General features: G+C 41.6%; 1 protein-coding gene and 1 non-coding gene across 3 annotated transcripts in view; one reads left to right on the plus strand and one right to left on the minus strand.

Moving 5' to 3' along the window:
- MRPS31 (mitochondrial ribosomal protein S31) overlaps positions 1–17,560 on the plus strand; it is a 40,592-nt gene that overhangs the window by 4,963 nt on the left and 18,069 nt on the right. For both annotated transcript variants that reach the window (XM_075919111.2, XM_006124913.4), the window contains exons 3-5: positions 880–1,032; positions 11,836–11,985; positions 15,662–15,738. In XM_075919111.2, coding sequence (XP_075775226.2) covers positions 880–1,032; positions 11,836–11,985; positions 15,662–15,738 — 380 coding nt within the window. The remainder of the gene's footprint in view (positions 1–879; positions 1,033–11,835; positions 11,986–15,661; positions 15,739–17,560) is intronic.
- On the minus strand, positions 17,252–17,362 carry LOC149525771 (small nucleolar RNA SNORA17). Its single transcript, XR_016348589.1, has one exon. It is a non-coding gene; the product is annotated as a small nucleolar RNA SNORA17 (small nucleolar RNA).

The raw sequence follows: 17,560 nt of genomic DNA on the forward strand, positions 1-17,560 counted from the left end.
CCATCTGCCCTGCCTTGTTGCCTCCTGTGTCAGAGGCGTGTGTGTGTGTGTGTGTGTGTGTGTGTGGGCGGGGGGAGGGCAAGCGGGATTCCAGAGCAGCCTCTGTCCACAGTGGTCCCGGATTCAGTGGCAGGGGACTCCCTGGGAGTATGGCTGGGAGTGCACTGGCTACTGGCCTCGCTGTCGGGGCCCATTGAATAATTGTGTAACTGCTAAGATTTTATGCAGTTACATGATTATTAAATTAAACAATAACAAAAATCCATAGTTGGTGGTTCAGTGATGTTAGGGTATCCCTTCCACAACTTAAGAACACCAACTCTGCAGTGCCCCCAAGTCTCTGGTGGTTTTGTGAGGCAAGAGACAAACCTGAGCTTCTTGAAACAAGCCTGGCTCTTTCTTTAGGGGTGGTGGTGTAGTGGTTAGCATGGCTGCCTTTCAAGTAGTCGGTCTGGGTTCACTTCTCTGCCAACGCAGGCAATGGCTCAGGTCTTGCCTTTTGAGGACAAGGGGCAATGGGCTTAAATTGCTGGAAGGGAGGTTTTGGTTGGACATTAAGAAAAACTTCCTAACTGTCATGGTGGTTAAACACTGGAATAAATTGCCTAAGGAGGTTGTGGAATCACCATCACTGGAGCTATTTAAGACCAGGATAGATAGGCATATATCAGGGGTGATCTAGATGGTGCCTGGTCCTGCTGTGAGGGCAGGGGACTGGATTCTATGATTCTCTTCTTTGATGGGATGTAACTTACCTTTAAGTCAATAAGACGTAACATAACTATTTACAATAACAAATGACTCGTGAAATAATGATGTGTAAGATCTTGATTTTGTTTTCTAAACGTTTTGCACCTCTGTTGTCTCTTATTGGAGCAGGCCTCTAAATCCAGAACTGGTGAAAGCCGCCTCTGCTGTTGCATCTTCGTTACCTTTTGACAGGAAACGAACAGTGTCAGATTTACTTGCATTACTAAGGAAGCATGAAGAAGCCACTGATGCACAGAAAAAAGGAGAAATGACTAACATAAGGTCTGTAGATTACATATTTCCCAGAGTGCTGAAGCCTCTAATATTAAATTGTCTAATTTAAGGTGGTTGAGCATTTAATACAAAAAAGCTTCTTGAAAGAGATATACTTGTGCATGTTATCCCTTCTTTAAAAAGGTAATAGCAGAGGTGCAGTTAGTCTGTTTATACTAAATTATTTCTGTAACTTTTCAGCCATCTAGTTGGCATCTTTCCTCCAGAGCAGCTTTTCAAAATTCTGGTTGCCTATTTTCCCAAGGTTTTTTTTTTTTTTTTTTTTTTTTTTTTTGGATGAGCTAATAAAGTATCATTAGGTGAATTTTTTTTTTTTTGGTCTTGTCATTTTCATCAACTGTCACAGAGAGAGTCTGAAAGTTCATCTGTGTGGACTGGTAGATTTTAATGACAATGCAACTTTTAGAAACTAAGTAAAGCAACCTCTGTTTATAGTCAACTCTACCCATCAAAAATTTCCAATAAACTCATTCCTTGGCACTGTTCCTTTTTCTTTAAATGTAGCTTCTATCCAGGCAAGGAACATTTATTTGGAAGCTGTGATGGAACAGTGCATACTGTACTATTTGGAGATGGCTAAAGACAGGCTGCTGACTTCTGTTACTTTCAGTGTAGCAGCTCAGAAAAGAAAATATTATCAAAAGAAAATGCTAAATAAAAAGCAGAAAACTAGATCGTCAGCAACTGAGAATGTGGAGACCTCTTATTGTGCATGTTCGCAGTAACAAAGTAGTTTACAGGATTATTTTTATTGTCACATGAAAATGACTCTAGATTTGGGGCAAATTCAGGTATTGACTTAAGTGGTAAAGTGGTAGGAAATGTGGATTCATAAGACTTATTAAAAGTTATTTGTGAGGTTTTATAGGGATTAGTTATAGGGCCTTTTGCATTCAGTAAATATACTAATGAGTAGCAGAGCATCTAGATCAGTGGTCACTAACCAGTAGATTGGGATCTACTGATACATCTTGGAGCCACAGACAGATGATCCTGACTGGTTTGGCAAAGAGGCTATCAAGCGCAGCACTTCAGCTCCCCCCCCCCACTGCTGTGCAATCACCTGCCCTTTGCCTTGGAGATGCCTCCCCCCGCCCTACTGGGAGTCTCTGCTTGCTATGCAGAGAAGGGAAGGGAGAGGAGGGGGTGCTGATGTCAGGGTGCCCCCCTCCCACCCTGTATTCTACCTCCCCAGAATGGAGTGGGGGCACAACAAGGTTTGGGATGGAGGGAGACTGCTGGCTACTTTTGGGAGCGGTGCAGGGCCAGGGCAGAGGTGAACCTGCCTTAGCCCCACTGCATTACCACCCAGCAGTCACCTGAGGTAAGCAGTGTCTAGCTGAAGCTAGCTCCAAACCGCTGCCCCAGTCATGACCCCCCCGAACCCAAACTCTTACAGAAGCTGTTCCCTCTCCTATACCCCTGCCCCAAGCTCAGCTCAGAGCCCCTCTTAAACGCCAAATCCCTTAGCCCAAGACTAGAGCCTGCACTCCAACCCTCTGCCCCTGCCTGGTAAAAAGGAGGGAGGATTGGGGAGGAAGGGAGGATGGAGTGAACAGGGGCAGGACCTTGGAGAAGGGGCATGAAGTAGGTAGGACAAGGGTATTTGGGTTTGAGGTAGATCCAGGATTTCACTTAAATTCAAAAAGTGATCTTTTGCTTGAAAAGGTTGGAGACTGCTGATCTAGATGGTCACAAAAACAAAATGGTGGTAAAGCACATTGGTAGATGAATGTTAACTTTGTTAAGTATTAAGGTAATGCATATTGTGAAAGTATGTCAGTGGGAAAGAGAAAAATTATGTAATCATTTAATATTGATTGAAAATTGTGAATGAATCCACCAGAATAGCCAGCCATTGTTGTGAACAGATAAATGAAATTAGCTCTTTAGAGACTTAGAAGATTGGATGCATTTAAAAAGTGGTGGTGGAAACTAAAACATTAGATAATGCACATTGGTATGCATTTCCCTGGAGAAATATGTTCCGTTTTAGTCATCTCCTCTCAGCAGAAATGTAAAATATCCAGAGAGGGTTGATAGAAAAGGATACTGTGAGTATTAGTACCTTAGGGATTATTAAGGTCAGCGATTTTCAACCTTTTTTTATTTGAAAAAAATTTCAAATGCAGATTTGGACCCATTTGGAAATCTTTGACACAGTCTGTGGACTAAGGATGTTAAATTTCGATTAATCAGTTAATCAGAACTATCGGGACTGTGCCTGTGGACTTGGAAGACACTGCTATATTACTTAAGATATTATTCACATTTGTACGATTAATTTCACAGCATTTATTTATTTATTTATTTGTTTTGCCTCGTTAGCAGTGGCATCAGAGAGGTCAGGCCTCAATGTGCTAGGTACTATGTACACAGAATGAAAAGTTGGTTTCTGTCTGAGACTTTGCAAGCTAAGTAAAATGATTTGATATAGTCATCGTCTCTTCCTTTTTTTTTTAATGAAAGTTTAGAATCTTGGAGAAATTAAGAACTGTTTGTCACTGTGTAAGAGAGAGAACTCATTATTTTTGGTCTGCATGGGTTTGTAAGTAGGGATGTTAACAATTGCGTAATATGGTAACTGTGAAAATGCTATTAACAATCTTAGCAGTTACACTAAGCTTTTTGCTGCAGAGCCTGCAGCCAAAGCCACCCCGGGAGCAATGCCACCTCCCCAAGAGTGCAGTGGACAGCCTTTGCCCACCCGGCACCTGGGAGGAAGCTTCGCTGCCCTGCTGCAGGAAGCCACCTCCCTGTGAGCCAGTTGAGTGTTAAACAGTTCATAGAACACTAGAACTGGAAGGGATCTCAAGAGAACATTGAATCCAGTTCCCTGCCCTCACAGCAGGACCAGCTACCGATAGGTGTCTGTCTAACCTGCTCTTAAATATCTCCACAGATGGAGATTTCACAACCTCCCTAGGCAATTTATTTCACTAGTTAATTGGTTATACCCTAACATCCATATTCGGAAGACATGTTTTCTCACCCCCACATATACTGCATCATACAGTTGGCCAGATGCATCATGGCTGGATTGCCATTCTTTGAAACATCAAGTACTGATTGCTTCTGGGACAGCATACTAGGCCAGGGACAGGCAATTATTTTTGATGGGGGCCACTCCAAGAGTTTGGAAAGTGGTGAAAGGCCACACACATCCATATTAATGGAGGAGGTGTGGGGTCTGGGATGGAGGTTGGGTGCAGAAGGGTGTTTGTAGTAAGGGATTGGGGTGCAGGAGAGGGTTTGAGGTCTGGGAGGGAGTTTGTATGAAGGAGGCAGCTGTGACCTGGGTTAGGTGATTACGGTGCAGGGATTGGGATTGTGACCTTCAGCAAGAGGGGGCTGTGATCTGGGGAAGGGAACTTGGGTGCAGAGGTTTAAGTTGTGACCTAGGGCCAGGGATTGGGATGCAGGATCTGGGAGGGAATATAGGTACAGGAGGGGTGCAGAGGGTTGGGATGCAGAATCTAGGAGGGAATATGGGGACAAAAGGGGGGCAGAGGGTTTGTGTTACATTGGGTAGGACTCAAAGGCTTGGGGGGCCCAGAGGCAGGCTCTGGCTGGGAGACTTTACCTGCTTGACTCCCAGCCAGCAGCCTTCTCTAGCAGACTCCCCTGCCTGCCCAACCCCTGCACTGGCTTCAGCTATGAGTCTGAGGGGAGGAAGGGGAGGGTGCTTCACAAACTGCCGGTTGATGACAAGCAGGTCCCATTGGCTGGAAACCGGCCAATGGGATTGTGTTGAGGGCAGGACCAGTATGTGACGCATCACTCCCCCCTCCTTCTGGCTCAGGAGTGAAAGACAAACAGCTGCAGCAGCTGCTTCTCTGAGCGGCGGTTAGGGGGTGGGAGGCTGTAGTGCAAGCACGGAGTCTCCCTGAGGTTCTCCACTGCGTCTGCGGGCTGGATCTGGCAGCTTGGTGGGCTGAATCTGGCCGGTGGAGGGTATTTTGCCCAGGCCTGTACTAGACTAAATGTACCACTGTTCTGAGACAGTAGATGGTTAATGTAAAACATTCAGAGATGGATTTAATTGATTGAAATAGCTACACAAGCATAAGTACCGTACAATATAACATTGTTTCTCTAAATCAGAATATTGTTATTCTGATTGAGGTATTAAATTATAATAAAGATCATAATTATAGCCAAGAAGTCATAGCTTATATTGTGTTTAACATACAGTCTGTCCTCTGGATGTCACTGTTGCACAGAATCTTCTCCTATCAGTTTGTTTTGTGGACATATTGAGGACAGTATGTTCACTAGAAGGGGAAAAAATTAATGATACAGGAATTTGTGTGTGTGGGAAGAAGTTTTGCTCAGTGGAAATTACACCACCACTATAGGAAAATCAATTTGGCAATATTAAAGGTTAGAGTTAAATCAACGAAGGGAAAGGAATTCCGAGTTAATGCTAAAATGCATCCTGAATTCTCCTTCACTTTTTCTTTTTAATCCATGTAGTGCAAGTGATCATTCCTGTCCAGACATCTGCAATACATACACACAGTGGATTAACTGGGGGATAGAATTTCCATTTCCTACTTTTCTTATTGAAAGAAGTCTAGTTTTGTTTTTTTCCAGTTAATTTCCTGTTTCTTCTTCAATGTTCTAGAGCAGGCCTGGGCAAAATATGGCCTGCGGGCCGGATCTGGTCCGCGGAGGCAGTGGGGAATCCCACATAGGCTCCCCAACTTGTCCCACAGCCCCGTGCACTGTGCAGAAAAGCAGCTGAAGGGCTCTGTTTCTGTTTTGAAACTGGAAGGAAGGAAGTTTTAGGAGCTGCCCCGACCCCAGCATATTCCCATTGGCCGGTTTCTGGCAGAAACTGGCCAATGGGAGCTGCTTGTTACAATAACAGACAGCTAAGAAGAATCACACCCCCTCTCCTGGGCTCAGTTATTCATAAAGTACATGGCCAGGCAAGTAGGCTGGCTGGCTGGGAAACATTTTAAGCTCTGCAGGCAGGCTCGTTTGGCAGCTGACAAGTAAATCTCTTGGCTAAAGCCTGCTTCTGGCACTCCAGCCCTTTCTTGCTCCTTCTCCCCTCCCCCCCCATCAGCATACCCAAACCCTCTGTCCCCTTCTTACATTCATACCCCCTCTCAGATCTGGCACCCCAGTCTCCTGCCCCAGATCACAATACCCTCCTACCCTAAGTCACATCCCAAACACCAGTCCCCTGCCCTAGGTCATAACCGCCTGCTTCATCCCAATTCCCTCCGAGACTCCAGTCTCCCTCCTGCACCCTAGTCCTTACCCCAAACTCCCTTTTGCACCCAACCTCTATTCCAGACCCTGCATCTCCATTAATATTCTGTGAGAGTGCGGCCCTTGACCACTTTCCAAAATCTTGGAGTAGCCCCCCACCAGAAATTATTGCTCGCCCCTGTGCTAGAGGAAATGTTGTATGTATATAAAAAGCATGATTGGCATAATACCACACAATCACTTGTTTTAAAAGCTATTCTGAAATCCTGTTTGCACACCTTTCAGACACCACTGACACAGTAACATTAGGACCCCATCCATGCAAAATTGTGACACTGTGGAATGCATGTGTTAACTGTGCCATATATCCAGAATATAGTTTGGCCAAAGAAATCCAGCTCCATAGCAGTTAGCTACTCACAGGGAGTGTGATCTATATAATACAACATTATATCCTTTTAGCATGATTGTCAAGTAAAACAGTAGGACTGGGCAGTCTGTGACTACATAAGAATGACTGTACTGGGTCAGATCGACGATCCATCTAGCACAGTATTCTGTCTTCTGACAGTGGCAAATGCCAGGTGCCCCACAGGGAGTGAACAGAACAGGTAATCATCAAGTGATCCCTCCCCTGACACCTATTTCTAGCATCTGACGAACAGAGGGCTAGGGACACCATTTCTAGCCATCCTGGCTAATAAGTATTGATGGACCTAACCTCCATGAATTTATCTAGTTCTTTTTGAACCCCCTGTTCCTTGCCTTCATAACATCCTCTGGCAATGAATTCCACTGGTTGACTGTTCACTGTGTGAAGAAATACTTTACTTCTGGCAAAGGGCAGACTGCATGACGTTAGTCAGACCCTCAGAAAACGTGTGCATTCTCTGCATCATCTCTAGCTCACAAATGCCAGGAATAACATTAACAGAAAATAATTGGTAAAATGAGAGAGATGCAGAGGAGCTGAACTTCTTTTGTTAATGTCAGATTTAAAATTAATCTTAGAAAATCAAAATTCTAAATATTTTAGGGCACCTTTTTGTTATTTACATGCTGCAGCTCCTCTCCCTGTCCTCCTGTGGCCCAGCACCTCCACTCACATTCATCTCCTACCCCAGTCTGTCCTTGCCCATTAGTCCTTATGAACCCCACCCAGTCAGTGACCACCCAACCCCATACTAGCTGTCTCTCTTCTTCTCCCCCACCTGTAGCCCCTGTTTCCTGACCTGGCTCGTAGGCATAGTGCTGACAGGCAGACAACCTCTTCCCTTAGGTGTTGGCAGCTATGGCTTTGTGGCTGCTCCTGCCCCAAAACAGTTGCTCTGTTCCAGCACCATAGCATTCCCTGGTTCACAGATGGCAGGACTGTAACATCTTTCCAGCAGAAGTTATTTTCTGTGGGGGGAAAAATTATGCATGACATATTAATCATACATGTACATGGTGGTGCAGAATTCCCCCCGGGGTCTAGCTGCATGCATGACATTAGTTGGGAAAAGAGGTAGGAATATCAGGTCTACCAAGTTTGTGATACTGTAGGATAGGGACATTTCACACTAGATAATACTGCTTTCTAATAGAGGTGTCTTATTAATAGGGCTTTCCTTTGGTCTGGAGACCAATTCTGCCTACAGATGCATCATTCTGCTCACAGATTCCATGAATCCTGGCTTAGCATTCTAGATTATAGCTGGGAACTTTTTGCCTCATCCTGCTAAAGCAAGAGATTTTTAGATCAACAGGTAGCTGTTGTTTAATGTCTGCCTGATCTATTGTTGGAATGGAAAGTATTCTATCATCACAATATAACTATATCATCTGGCTTTCTCAGATACAGGACTTCTGCCTTTTCTGGATTATCAATGGCAATTCTACCTTTCCACGAGAATTATATTTATCACTATTAGCATCATCTTTCTTACACTTGAAATACCTGTTTATTATTTCATAGCTGTCATATCTCCACTAAATTATTTTGGTGTTTTATCAAGTTTGGGCTATTCTCTCACATGTGGGATTTTTGGCATTTAGTAAAATGTTCTTAAGTAATTCCCAATTGCCATTTACATTTTTTTGTTTAAAGTCTTTCTCCCAAATTATTTGGCTCATAACTGTTTTCAGCTTTGTGAAATTAGTCCTTTTAAAGCATTAGGTGTACACCAACTATTACTTGTATGGACTTCTGATTGCACATGTATGTTTGTGTGTAGGTTACCACCAGTTTTTAGTTCTGTGATTAATTCCTATCTGTGAAGGTCTAAAACAGAATTCTCCTGTGTTGAATGCAACACTTCTTGAGTTAAAGAATTGTCAGCTGAAATGTTTGGATGTCTCATGCTCAGAATTTCTAATGTAAATTGCTCAGATTGAAGTGCCTCGTAACAGTGCAGGTTTTTTTCTATACATTGTAGATAGGAGCATAAGTAGATGGTCATTCTGTTATCTGCTGTGATTTGGTGGTCTGTAGCAGACTAGAGATGTAAAATCCTGTTTAATCAGTTGACCGGTTAAACGTTATGTTTAACCAGTTAACCACTTAAACTGGGGCAGGCGGGAGGGCCACGCCGGAGCAGGCTGGAGTGAGCTTCTGCCTGCAGCGGGTGAGGGTGGGGTGTGTGTGGGTTTGTGTCCTTATAACTGACACAAAGTAGTACCCCATCTAGTTTATCTTACAGTACATTGATCAAGATCATTTTCTTCTGTCAGTGACTTAGAAACAGGTAATAACATTTTTGACAATGTCCTCCTCAATCCCTTTTGCTCACTCAGTCCTTCCTAAATAGATTTTATCCATTAATTTTTTTTAAACATTCTAAAAGAGCAGACATGCCCACTAGGTTTCAGCAATACCAGCTAGATTGAATTTTTGCTTCTAGATGAACAATTCGGATTCCTTTTGTATTACCCTGGAAATATAGGCAATTTGAAGAATTTCCTTACTTCATATTCCTCACGCGTTGATTAATTTTGTTCTCAGCATCTTGGAGATTCTGTTAAACGAGTGCTCATTAGTTCCCGCTTTTCTCATGCTACTTTTGTTGTTAGTTTAATACCCTCCTGACTGTTCTAGTCAGACTGTCCCCTAGAAAATTGGTTCCTCTTCTGCAGAGATAGAAACCATGCAAACTATACAGTCCCTTTTTCCCCATAGGAGAACCAATGTTCCTCACACCAAGTTCTTCTCTCTCCAAGCACATGATCTGCATCTATGCCATTTGAAATTCCCTTTTGCTGCACTTGTTTGTATTAATATCTAATGTATTTTCTAAAGATAGTACAGGTTGACCCTCTTTAGTTCAGCTTACTCTGGTCTGGCAACATCCATAGCCCAGCATGATTTTAGTTAGCCAGATGGCCACATATCATGGGTGAAGTCAAATTTTCTGTTGTCCCATAAGGTGGGTTTTTTTTTTCACATCCATCAGACCTGGCTCTCAGTGTTCTGAGCTGATGGTTAGCTCTAATTTACCCCAAATGTCTTATAAGAGCCCAGTAAACAGTGGAAGCCTTGGTATTGCTGCTTGACGATTTTAAGCATTGGTAATGCTGCTATAAAATAATGGGGACTAATTTAGCCATAACCAGGGCTCGACGAATTAGGCAATCTACTTGCCTGTGGCGAGTAGATTTTAGCCCAGTGAGGCCAAGCAGCGAGCCCTGGCCATAACTACTCAAGAGAGAGATCTTGGCGCCATTGTGGATGGTTCTCTGAAAAACATCTACTCAGTGTGCAGCAGCCGTCAAAAAAGCAAACAGAATGTTAAGTATCATTAAAAAGGGGATAGAGAAGAAGACTGAGAATCTTATTGCCTCTATCTAAATCAATGGTATACCCACATCTTGAATACTGCATACAGATGTGGTCTCCTCATCTCTAAAAAGATATATTGGCATTGGAAAAGGTTCAGAAAAGGGCAACAGAAATGATTAGGGGGTTTGGAATGTGTCCCATAGGAGGAGAGATTAAAAAAGACTTGGATTCTTTTAGAAAAGAGGAGACTAAGTGGGGATATGATGGATGTCTATAAAATCATGACTTGTGTGGAAAAAGTGAATAAGGAAGAGTTATTTACTAGTTCCCATAACATAAGAACGAGGGGTCACCAAATTAAATTAATAGGTAGCAGGGTTAAAATAAACAATAGGAAGTCTTTCTTCACACAAAATGCAGGACAATGTAGTCCTTGCCAGAGGATGTTGTGAAGACCAGGACGTTAACAGAGTTCAAAAAAGAACTAGATAAATTCATGGAGGTTAGGTCCATCAATGGCTTTTAGCCAGAATGGGTAGGAATGTTGTCCCTAGTTTCTGTTTGTCAGAGGCTAGGAATGGATTACTGGGAAGAGATCACTTGGGGTACGTCTGTGCTTGCTCCCTGATTTCAACTAGGTATGCAAATGTAGGCGACCGAAATTGCTAATGAAGCGGGGATTTAAATATCCCGCGCTTCATTAACATGATCTCGCCGGCGCATTACTCCTCTCAACAGCTGATTCGAACCAGGAAGTGTGCGCCAGGATGCGTTAGTTCAAACCAAACCCCTTGGTTCGAATTAACATTACTCCTCATTTTTTGAGGAGTAACATTAATTGGAACCAAAGGGTTTAGTTTGAACTAACACGTCCTAGAGTGCACTTCCTGGTTCGAATCAGCTATTGAGCAGAGTAACACACTGGCGAGATCATGCTAATGAAGCGTGGGATATTTAAATCTGTGCTTCATTAGCAATTTCGGTCGCCTACATTTGCATCCCTAGTTCGAACTAGGGAGCAAGTGTAGACGTACCCATGATGATTACCTGTTCTGTTCATTCCCTGTGGAGCACCTGGCATTGGCCACTGTCACAAGACAGGGTATTGGGCTAGATGAACTTTGGTCTGATCTATGTTTGGCTGTTCTTATGTTTGACAGTATTGACCTCCCATGGTTTGACATAGGGATTTAAGTGACTAATCAATTACCCGATAAGCCTAGGCTTATCGAGTAGTCGAGTCACTACTTAACTAGTTGCTTCCCCCCCTTCTCCCCGCAGCCTCTGTATCAGGGGCGACAAGGGGTGAGCAGGAACCAGTGCTGGGGGAAGAGGCATAGCAGTTGGGGACCAGCACGAGCAGGGACTGTTTGAATCCCTACTCGGCCCAGGTTCCCAGCTGTGCCTTTGCTATTTAAATGTAGCAAGAGCCCCGTGAGTAGCTTTTGCTACATTTAAAAGGCAAGTGCCCCCCCCCCCCATCAACTAATTGAGTAGTCAATGGAAATTCCATTACACGATTAGCTGATTAATTGAAATGTAACATCCCTAGTTTGAGAAGTTCTCTGGTTCAGCACTGATCCGGTCCCAAGGGTGGCGGACCAGAGAGGTTCAACCTGAAATAAACTACAAATATTTCAGTGAATGTTGATGAATGTTTTGTAGAGCTATCTAGTTCATTCTAAAGGGTTGCTCAGTATAGGCTTATGAAACCAACTGAGAATAACTTGCTTTATTAAAACATGTAACTAAACTTGCTATCTTTTCATACTATAGGATTGTCATTGTTCTAATTTTCTCTTTGATTTTAGCAACGTTATTGCAGACATGAAGATTGGGAAACGTCCTCTCACCCATGCGGCTTCCAGGCCATCCCGCCAGGCTTCATTTGATGATGATGATGATCGGCAAGGTGACTTGTTTCAAAAAGGTTCCCTGTCTGAATTGGCAGGAAGTAAAAGGTACTTTTTACTTTCCTGTTTTCTCTTCATACTCCTTCTCACAATAAAATAATGACCAGTTCAGTTTTTTAATTTATGATGATAAAGAAACACCAACTACATTCCAAATTTCAAAGCTGAAGAATTCTCCACAAGTTTCTATGTTTTCCACAAAAATGATCTGACTCCACATTCCAGATAGATGCATTATACTACAGGGATCAAAAATAAAAGTGTTAGAAACATGTTTTCGAGTAGTTGTTTTTTCTAAATATAGTATTAAAATAGAAGTATGGAAGATCATATTCATTTTAATAAGCTGATAAAAGTACATGCATTTTTTGGTATTAAACCTGTATATTAATCTACTTTTTGCCCTGACTGTTCAAATGTGTTTTGAACATATCAGTTAAGCACATTATTTGTACATCTCATTTTCTATCAGCTTATGGGGTAGGGAAAAGTTTTGAACTCTTACTGTCATCTGAAAGAGAACTTAAAATGTTCTGGATAGAAATATTTCACCTATTCAGTACTTTTTTTTTTTGTTGCCAAGGAAAATAGGAACTCTGCACTCAAGTCATTCCTTATTTGAGTTTACTGTTCTGTCAGGGATCAAAATGGCTACCATTCAACTAATGATTTAAAATGGTGACTTTAGAGTTCTCTCTCTGAAAATGACAGTGTATTTTGTTGTTGACTTTTTAACATTTAATTTAATTTACCCAGACTGTTTTTAATCACTTAAGAGCACCCTTACTTTGCTTCACTGTAATTAGCTCTTCTCCCATCCTGCAGTCTGTCCCTAAAATACACAGTCAACATGACATCCTCACATCCAGTTTTCTTAGTATATTCTTCTTACATTTCTACTCCAATAAGATTAATTCCTTTTACAATTAACTATATCTGACATTAAGTGGAATAGGTGGGTTAGAAGTTGAGAGAATCGTGTTTATTGGCATATGTATGGGGAAATTTGGAAGACAGAATTTGCATAACCGAGAAAAACTTTTTTTGGGTCAGGAGCTGCACAGTATCCTTTGCAGAGACCAATCTATTTTAGTATATCAGAAAATTATGATTTTAAGTGAGGGAGAAACAGAACTGTATGAATTCCTGAGCCATGTAGATCATGCTGTAAAAATCCAAAGGAGCAACACACAGTTATGTCTTCAGAAAACATCTGTAGAGACCTTTCAGCATTACACAATATAATTATTTTTTCTTGTATTGGCATTGTCTTACATGGGAATTAGAAAGATACCTCGAAGGGAGAGTTTCACATAGACAGAAACAGTATATAATGGCTCCTCCGGCCAGCCCCCCAAAATGCAGCAAGTGATAGAAAGGGGATAGACAAAGCTGAGACTGGTGCACACAGAATTGAACAAGGAAAGAGAATGAGCCGTCATTGATTTTTGCATGGAAATTTTTGTCCCAACATTTTCACTGCTTTTGGGAAGCTGTAAATGATGCCAGTGTAAGGAAGCATTTTGAACTTTTGCATGGTTCCAGTAGCCTGTTACATTTAGGCTGAGAATATTAATTCAGTCTTTACCAACCTAGGATGAAAGTATTTTTATTATGATGCAGCGTGATGATACTTGAGTGAATCTCAGTAGTCTGATTTTTTTTTTTTTTTTTTTTTTTTTTGGTATGGCAAAAATTGTTGCAACACATAAGTAATGTGAGCTGTCGATATAAACTAAAAGGGTATATCTACACTGGTACCCTCTTTCAAGAGAGGGATGCAAATGAAGACATTTGCAATTGCAAATGGAAGCCGGGATTTAAAGATCCCGCCCTTCATTTGCATATTCGTTATGGTGCTATTTCGAAATATCTTTCGAAATAACAGACGCCGTTAAGATGCGGTTATTTTGAGAGAAAACCCTTCTCTCAAAATAACCCTTATTCCTCATACAATGAGGTTTATCAGTTATTTTGAGAGAAGGGTTTTCTCTCGAAATAACCATGTCTTAACAGTGTCTGTTATTTCAAAATGCACTATTTCGAAATAGCGCCATAACATAAATATGCAAATGAAGCGTGGGATATTTAAATCCCAGCTTCATTTGCAATTTCGAATGTCTTCATTTGCATCCCTCTCTTGAAAGAGGGTGCAAGTGTAGACATACCCTAAAAGAGACGTGGAATAGGCAGTAAAACAACTGATGTAGAATTGAGCAAACACCTTACAATATTTAAATAAAGGGAAAGTAAAATATGGTTTGCAATGCATTTAAAAACATTCCCTCCATCACAAATTATATGAGTTCTCTGACACTTTTCAGTAATGAAGTTGTGTTAGTATAAAACTATTGGTGTAGTTACATGACCTGTTTATTATTGCAGACTTCAACTACCAGTCTTAAAGTTCAAATTCCTTCCTATGGCTATAAGTTTCTAACAGTCAAAATATATCCTATAGTTAGAGTTCCCAGGGAAGATTAAGGGAAAATGGTTTAATTGAGTTGGCAGATATCAATAAAATGGGTGGTGCTGCTTTATAGTAATTTGAACTAGTAACTTAAGTGTTTTGTTCTAAATCATGCCCACATCTGCTACTAACATTACTGGAAGTTGTGAACGGATAGGAAAATGTAAACCCAAATTTGTTTTAAATTTCACATTCTTTTAAGATTGCGTAAATATATTAGTCTTTCTGAAAAAGATCCAGGGTAGTAACATCAGTAATATGACAAGATCTAGTTTGCCATAGCAGTTGTGGCTTTGAGAAATCTGCTTGAAAGCAGAGGATGAAATTCAAGGGCAGAGAAGACAAGAGTTGCTTGGGCAAAAATGAATATGTAAGAACACAAACAAAGAACATGAGCATTTCATTAGAAATGTATACAAATGTACATTTTATCTAGAAAAGTTAAATGATTTTCTGAATTACAATACACTCATTTTCTTGTGTTTGTATTTGTCTGAAAATTCACTTAGGTTGAGGGGAAAAGATCAGCTGTTTGTTTATAATCCAAGTATTAATTTTATTCTTCTTTTCTGTAAGAAATGTTTGCTCGTTTAGTATCTTTTTTGAGTAGAGAATCATATTCAATGTAAAACTGATGTTTTGAAAAGAGTTCAAAATACAATATTTTAATATCCAGAAAAGAGCCCCAGATGAGACTGTTTGGAGCGACTATAGATTATCATAACAGTTTGAGTGTTAGTCATGTGGCAGAGAGGAAAGGGTGGATACATAATCTTCCAAAAAGGCTGATTACTTCATAAATCAGGATCAGTTTGGTTTAGTTGTTGTCTTTTTTTTCCTCCCCTGAATTGTGAAATATTTTGTGGAGTAGAACAAAAACATTATAAAAAAACCAAGAAATGCTCTTTCTAAGAACTGTTACTAAGGTACCAGGGCCTGATAGCATTTGACTTTATTAAGATTCCTAAATATATAAATAGAAATAAATGTAAAACAATGGTAATTATACTAATAACCTCTGAGGGAAGCATTTTGGGAGCCTGGCTTCAGTGGCTTTTTAATAGAGCAGTAACTCAAATGCAACAATTTGTCTTTGGTCACCAAGTCTAAAGATTAAGTACAATTGTCAGTATGCTGGTATTGTTTTCAGGGATGGTTGACTTATTCTAGAATTTAATGAGCATATTCTGTATTTGTAAACCTCATTTTAAACTGGCTGTGTTGTGAAATATCATTTGTCATTTTTGTTAATAGGAGAGGGCTTCAACTAGGAAGGAGGCTTAACATTTTCCCTGATACTCCCACTGTTACAGAAGGGACGCCTGAAGCAGGTTAGTGGAAAAGCAGCAGCAGCAACAAAAACCCAAATGGAAGAAATTCTTCCAAAATAGAGAAATTCACTGTCTCATGAAGGAGCAAGGTTTGCTGCTAGCTTGCTGATTTCAGATCTGGTCATAAATTAATGTGTGGCCTCTATCTGTTTATTGATAAGCAAGACTTCTACACAGTGTCTTTCAGGACTAACGGGTACTAACAATTATTTGGTAAAGTTGACCTGTGGTACTGCTTGCTATTGTAGGTGTTTCTTGCATGAACGCTAAAATTCCCCTCAATTTTTTCAATAGAAAATGTGTATTTGGTTTACCCTTGGTTTCCAGTGGACATTTTGTGCAATGATCTTACATTATGGACTAGATCTTTCTCAGAATAGTCTTGAGACTATAGTCTAAGGGGAAAATGGGATAGGATTGATGTGTGCTGTCAGAATTCTGAGAACCTTGCAGAGACATCCTGGATAAACTATGCTTAGTGTTGCCTGATGTAGGTTCGCTCTCACATGCATTCACTTCAAACACCTACAACATCTTATTTAAACAAGCGCAACAGAAAACCCTTTAGCTGTATCCCTCTATATCAACAAATCTTAGCCAGCTATGCATGTCAGACCCAACATGCATGTAATACCCTTCAAAAATGAATGCCAGAGTGGGAGTATGATTTAGGAGTTAAAGCACAAGACTGGCTTTCCCATGCTGTGTGAATTTGATCAAATCTCTTAAGTTTGTCTCTGCTTCAGTTTCCCTTTCTGTAAAATGGGTTTCGGTAATATCTTGTAGGCAATGAATCAGAATTCATTGATTTTTATAAAATACTTTGAGTTCCTTTGGAAAAAGGCACTCTTGCATTGCCAAGTGTTATAATAAAATGTAAAATGAGAGGCTGCAGAAATAGTGTTTGTTGTTCAATAAATGGCACTCTGCAGATCAATAAAGAGCCAATGTCAGGGTTTGTGGTTTTGTTTTTAGGATTCAAGACTAGGACTGTTAGTTCAAATGCTTTGTCCAGCTTCTAGTTTGGGTAATTTTGTCTCCATTAATTTCTTCCTGCAGTTTCAATTGTATAGCTTTTTATTTCATGTATGAAAATGTCATATAGTGCCATTTGATAGATTCCCAAGCCAAAAGGAACTATCATTATCATCTAGTCCGGGGTGGGCAATCATTTTTGCCCTGGCATCATGTCAGAGTTTTTTGAAGTAGCCCCGGGCCACCCCAGATGGGGTGGGGCCTAAATGGGAAGGAGCGGAGCTACCCCACCCCAAGACCATGATTGGTCTGGGGGTGAGGGAGCCCCTTTGCCCCCCTTCCCAACAGGCACCCATGCCCTGGAAGGGGCTTGGCATGCTCCCCCACTCCCCAGGCCAATCAGGATCTGGGAGCGGGGAAGTGTTGGAAGCCTCCTCCTGCCTTGCAAGGAGCCCGTGGCACTTTGAAGTGCCACGGGCTCCTCGCAGGGCTGGGGCAGGGCAAAGGAAGTGTGGCACCATGTGCTCCTGGCAGGGTGGGAGGAGGCTTTATGCGCTTCCCCGCCCCCAGGTCAATTAAGGCCTGGGGGTGGGGGAGCACGCAAAGCCTTCTCCACTCTGCCCCCGCCCAAAGCACAGCATGGGGCAGAGTGGAGAAAGCTTTGAGCACTCCCCAGGCCCTAATTGTCTGGGGGGCAGGGAAGCAGTAGGGCCTCTGCTGGCTAGATCCACCTGCTTGGCGGGCCGTATGTGACCCGTGGAGCCCTTTTGTCCACCCCCTGATCTAGTCTGATCTCATGTATAGCCCAGGCCATAGAACTTCCTCAAAATAATTCCCAAAGCAGATC

Source organism: Pelodiscus sinensis, chromosome 1, assembly GCF_052426305.1.
Source record: "Pelodiscus sinensis isolate ZL-2025 chromosome 1, ASM5242630v1, whole genome shotgun sequence".
In the NCBI taxonomy this organism is placed as follows: Eukaryota; Metazoa; Chordata; order Testudines; family Trionychidae; genus Pelodiscus; species Pelodiscus sinensis.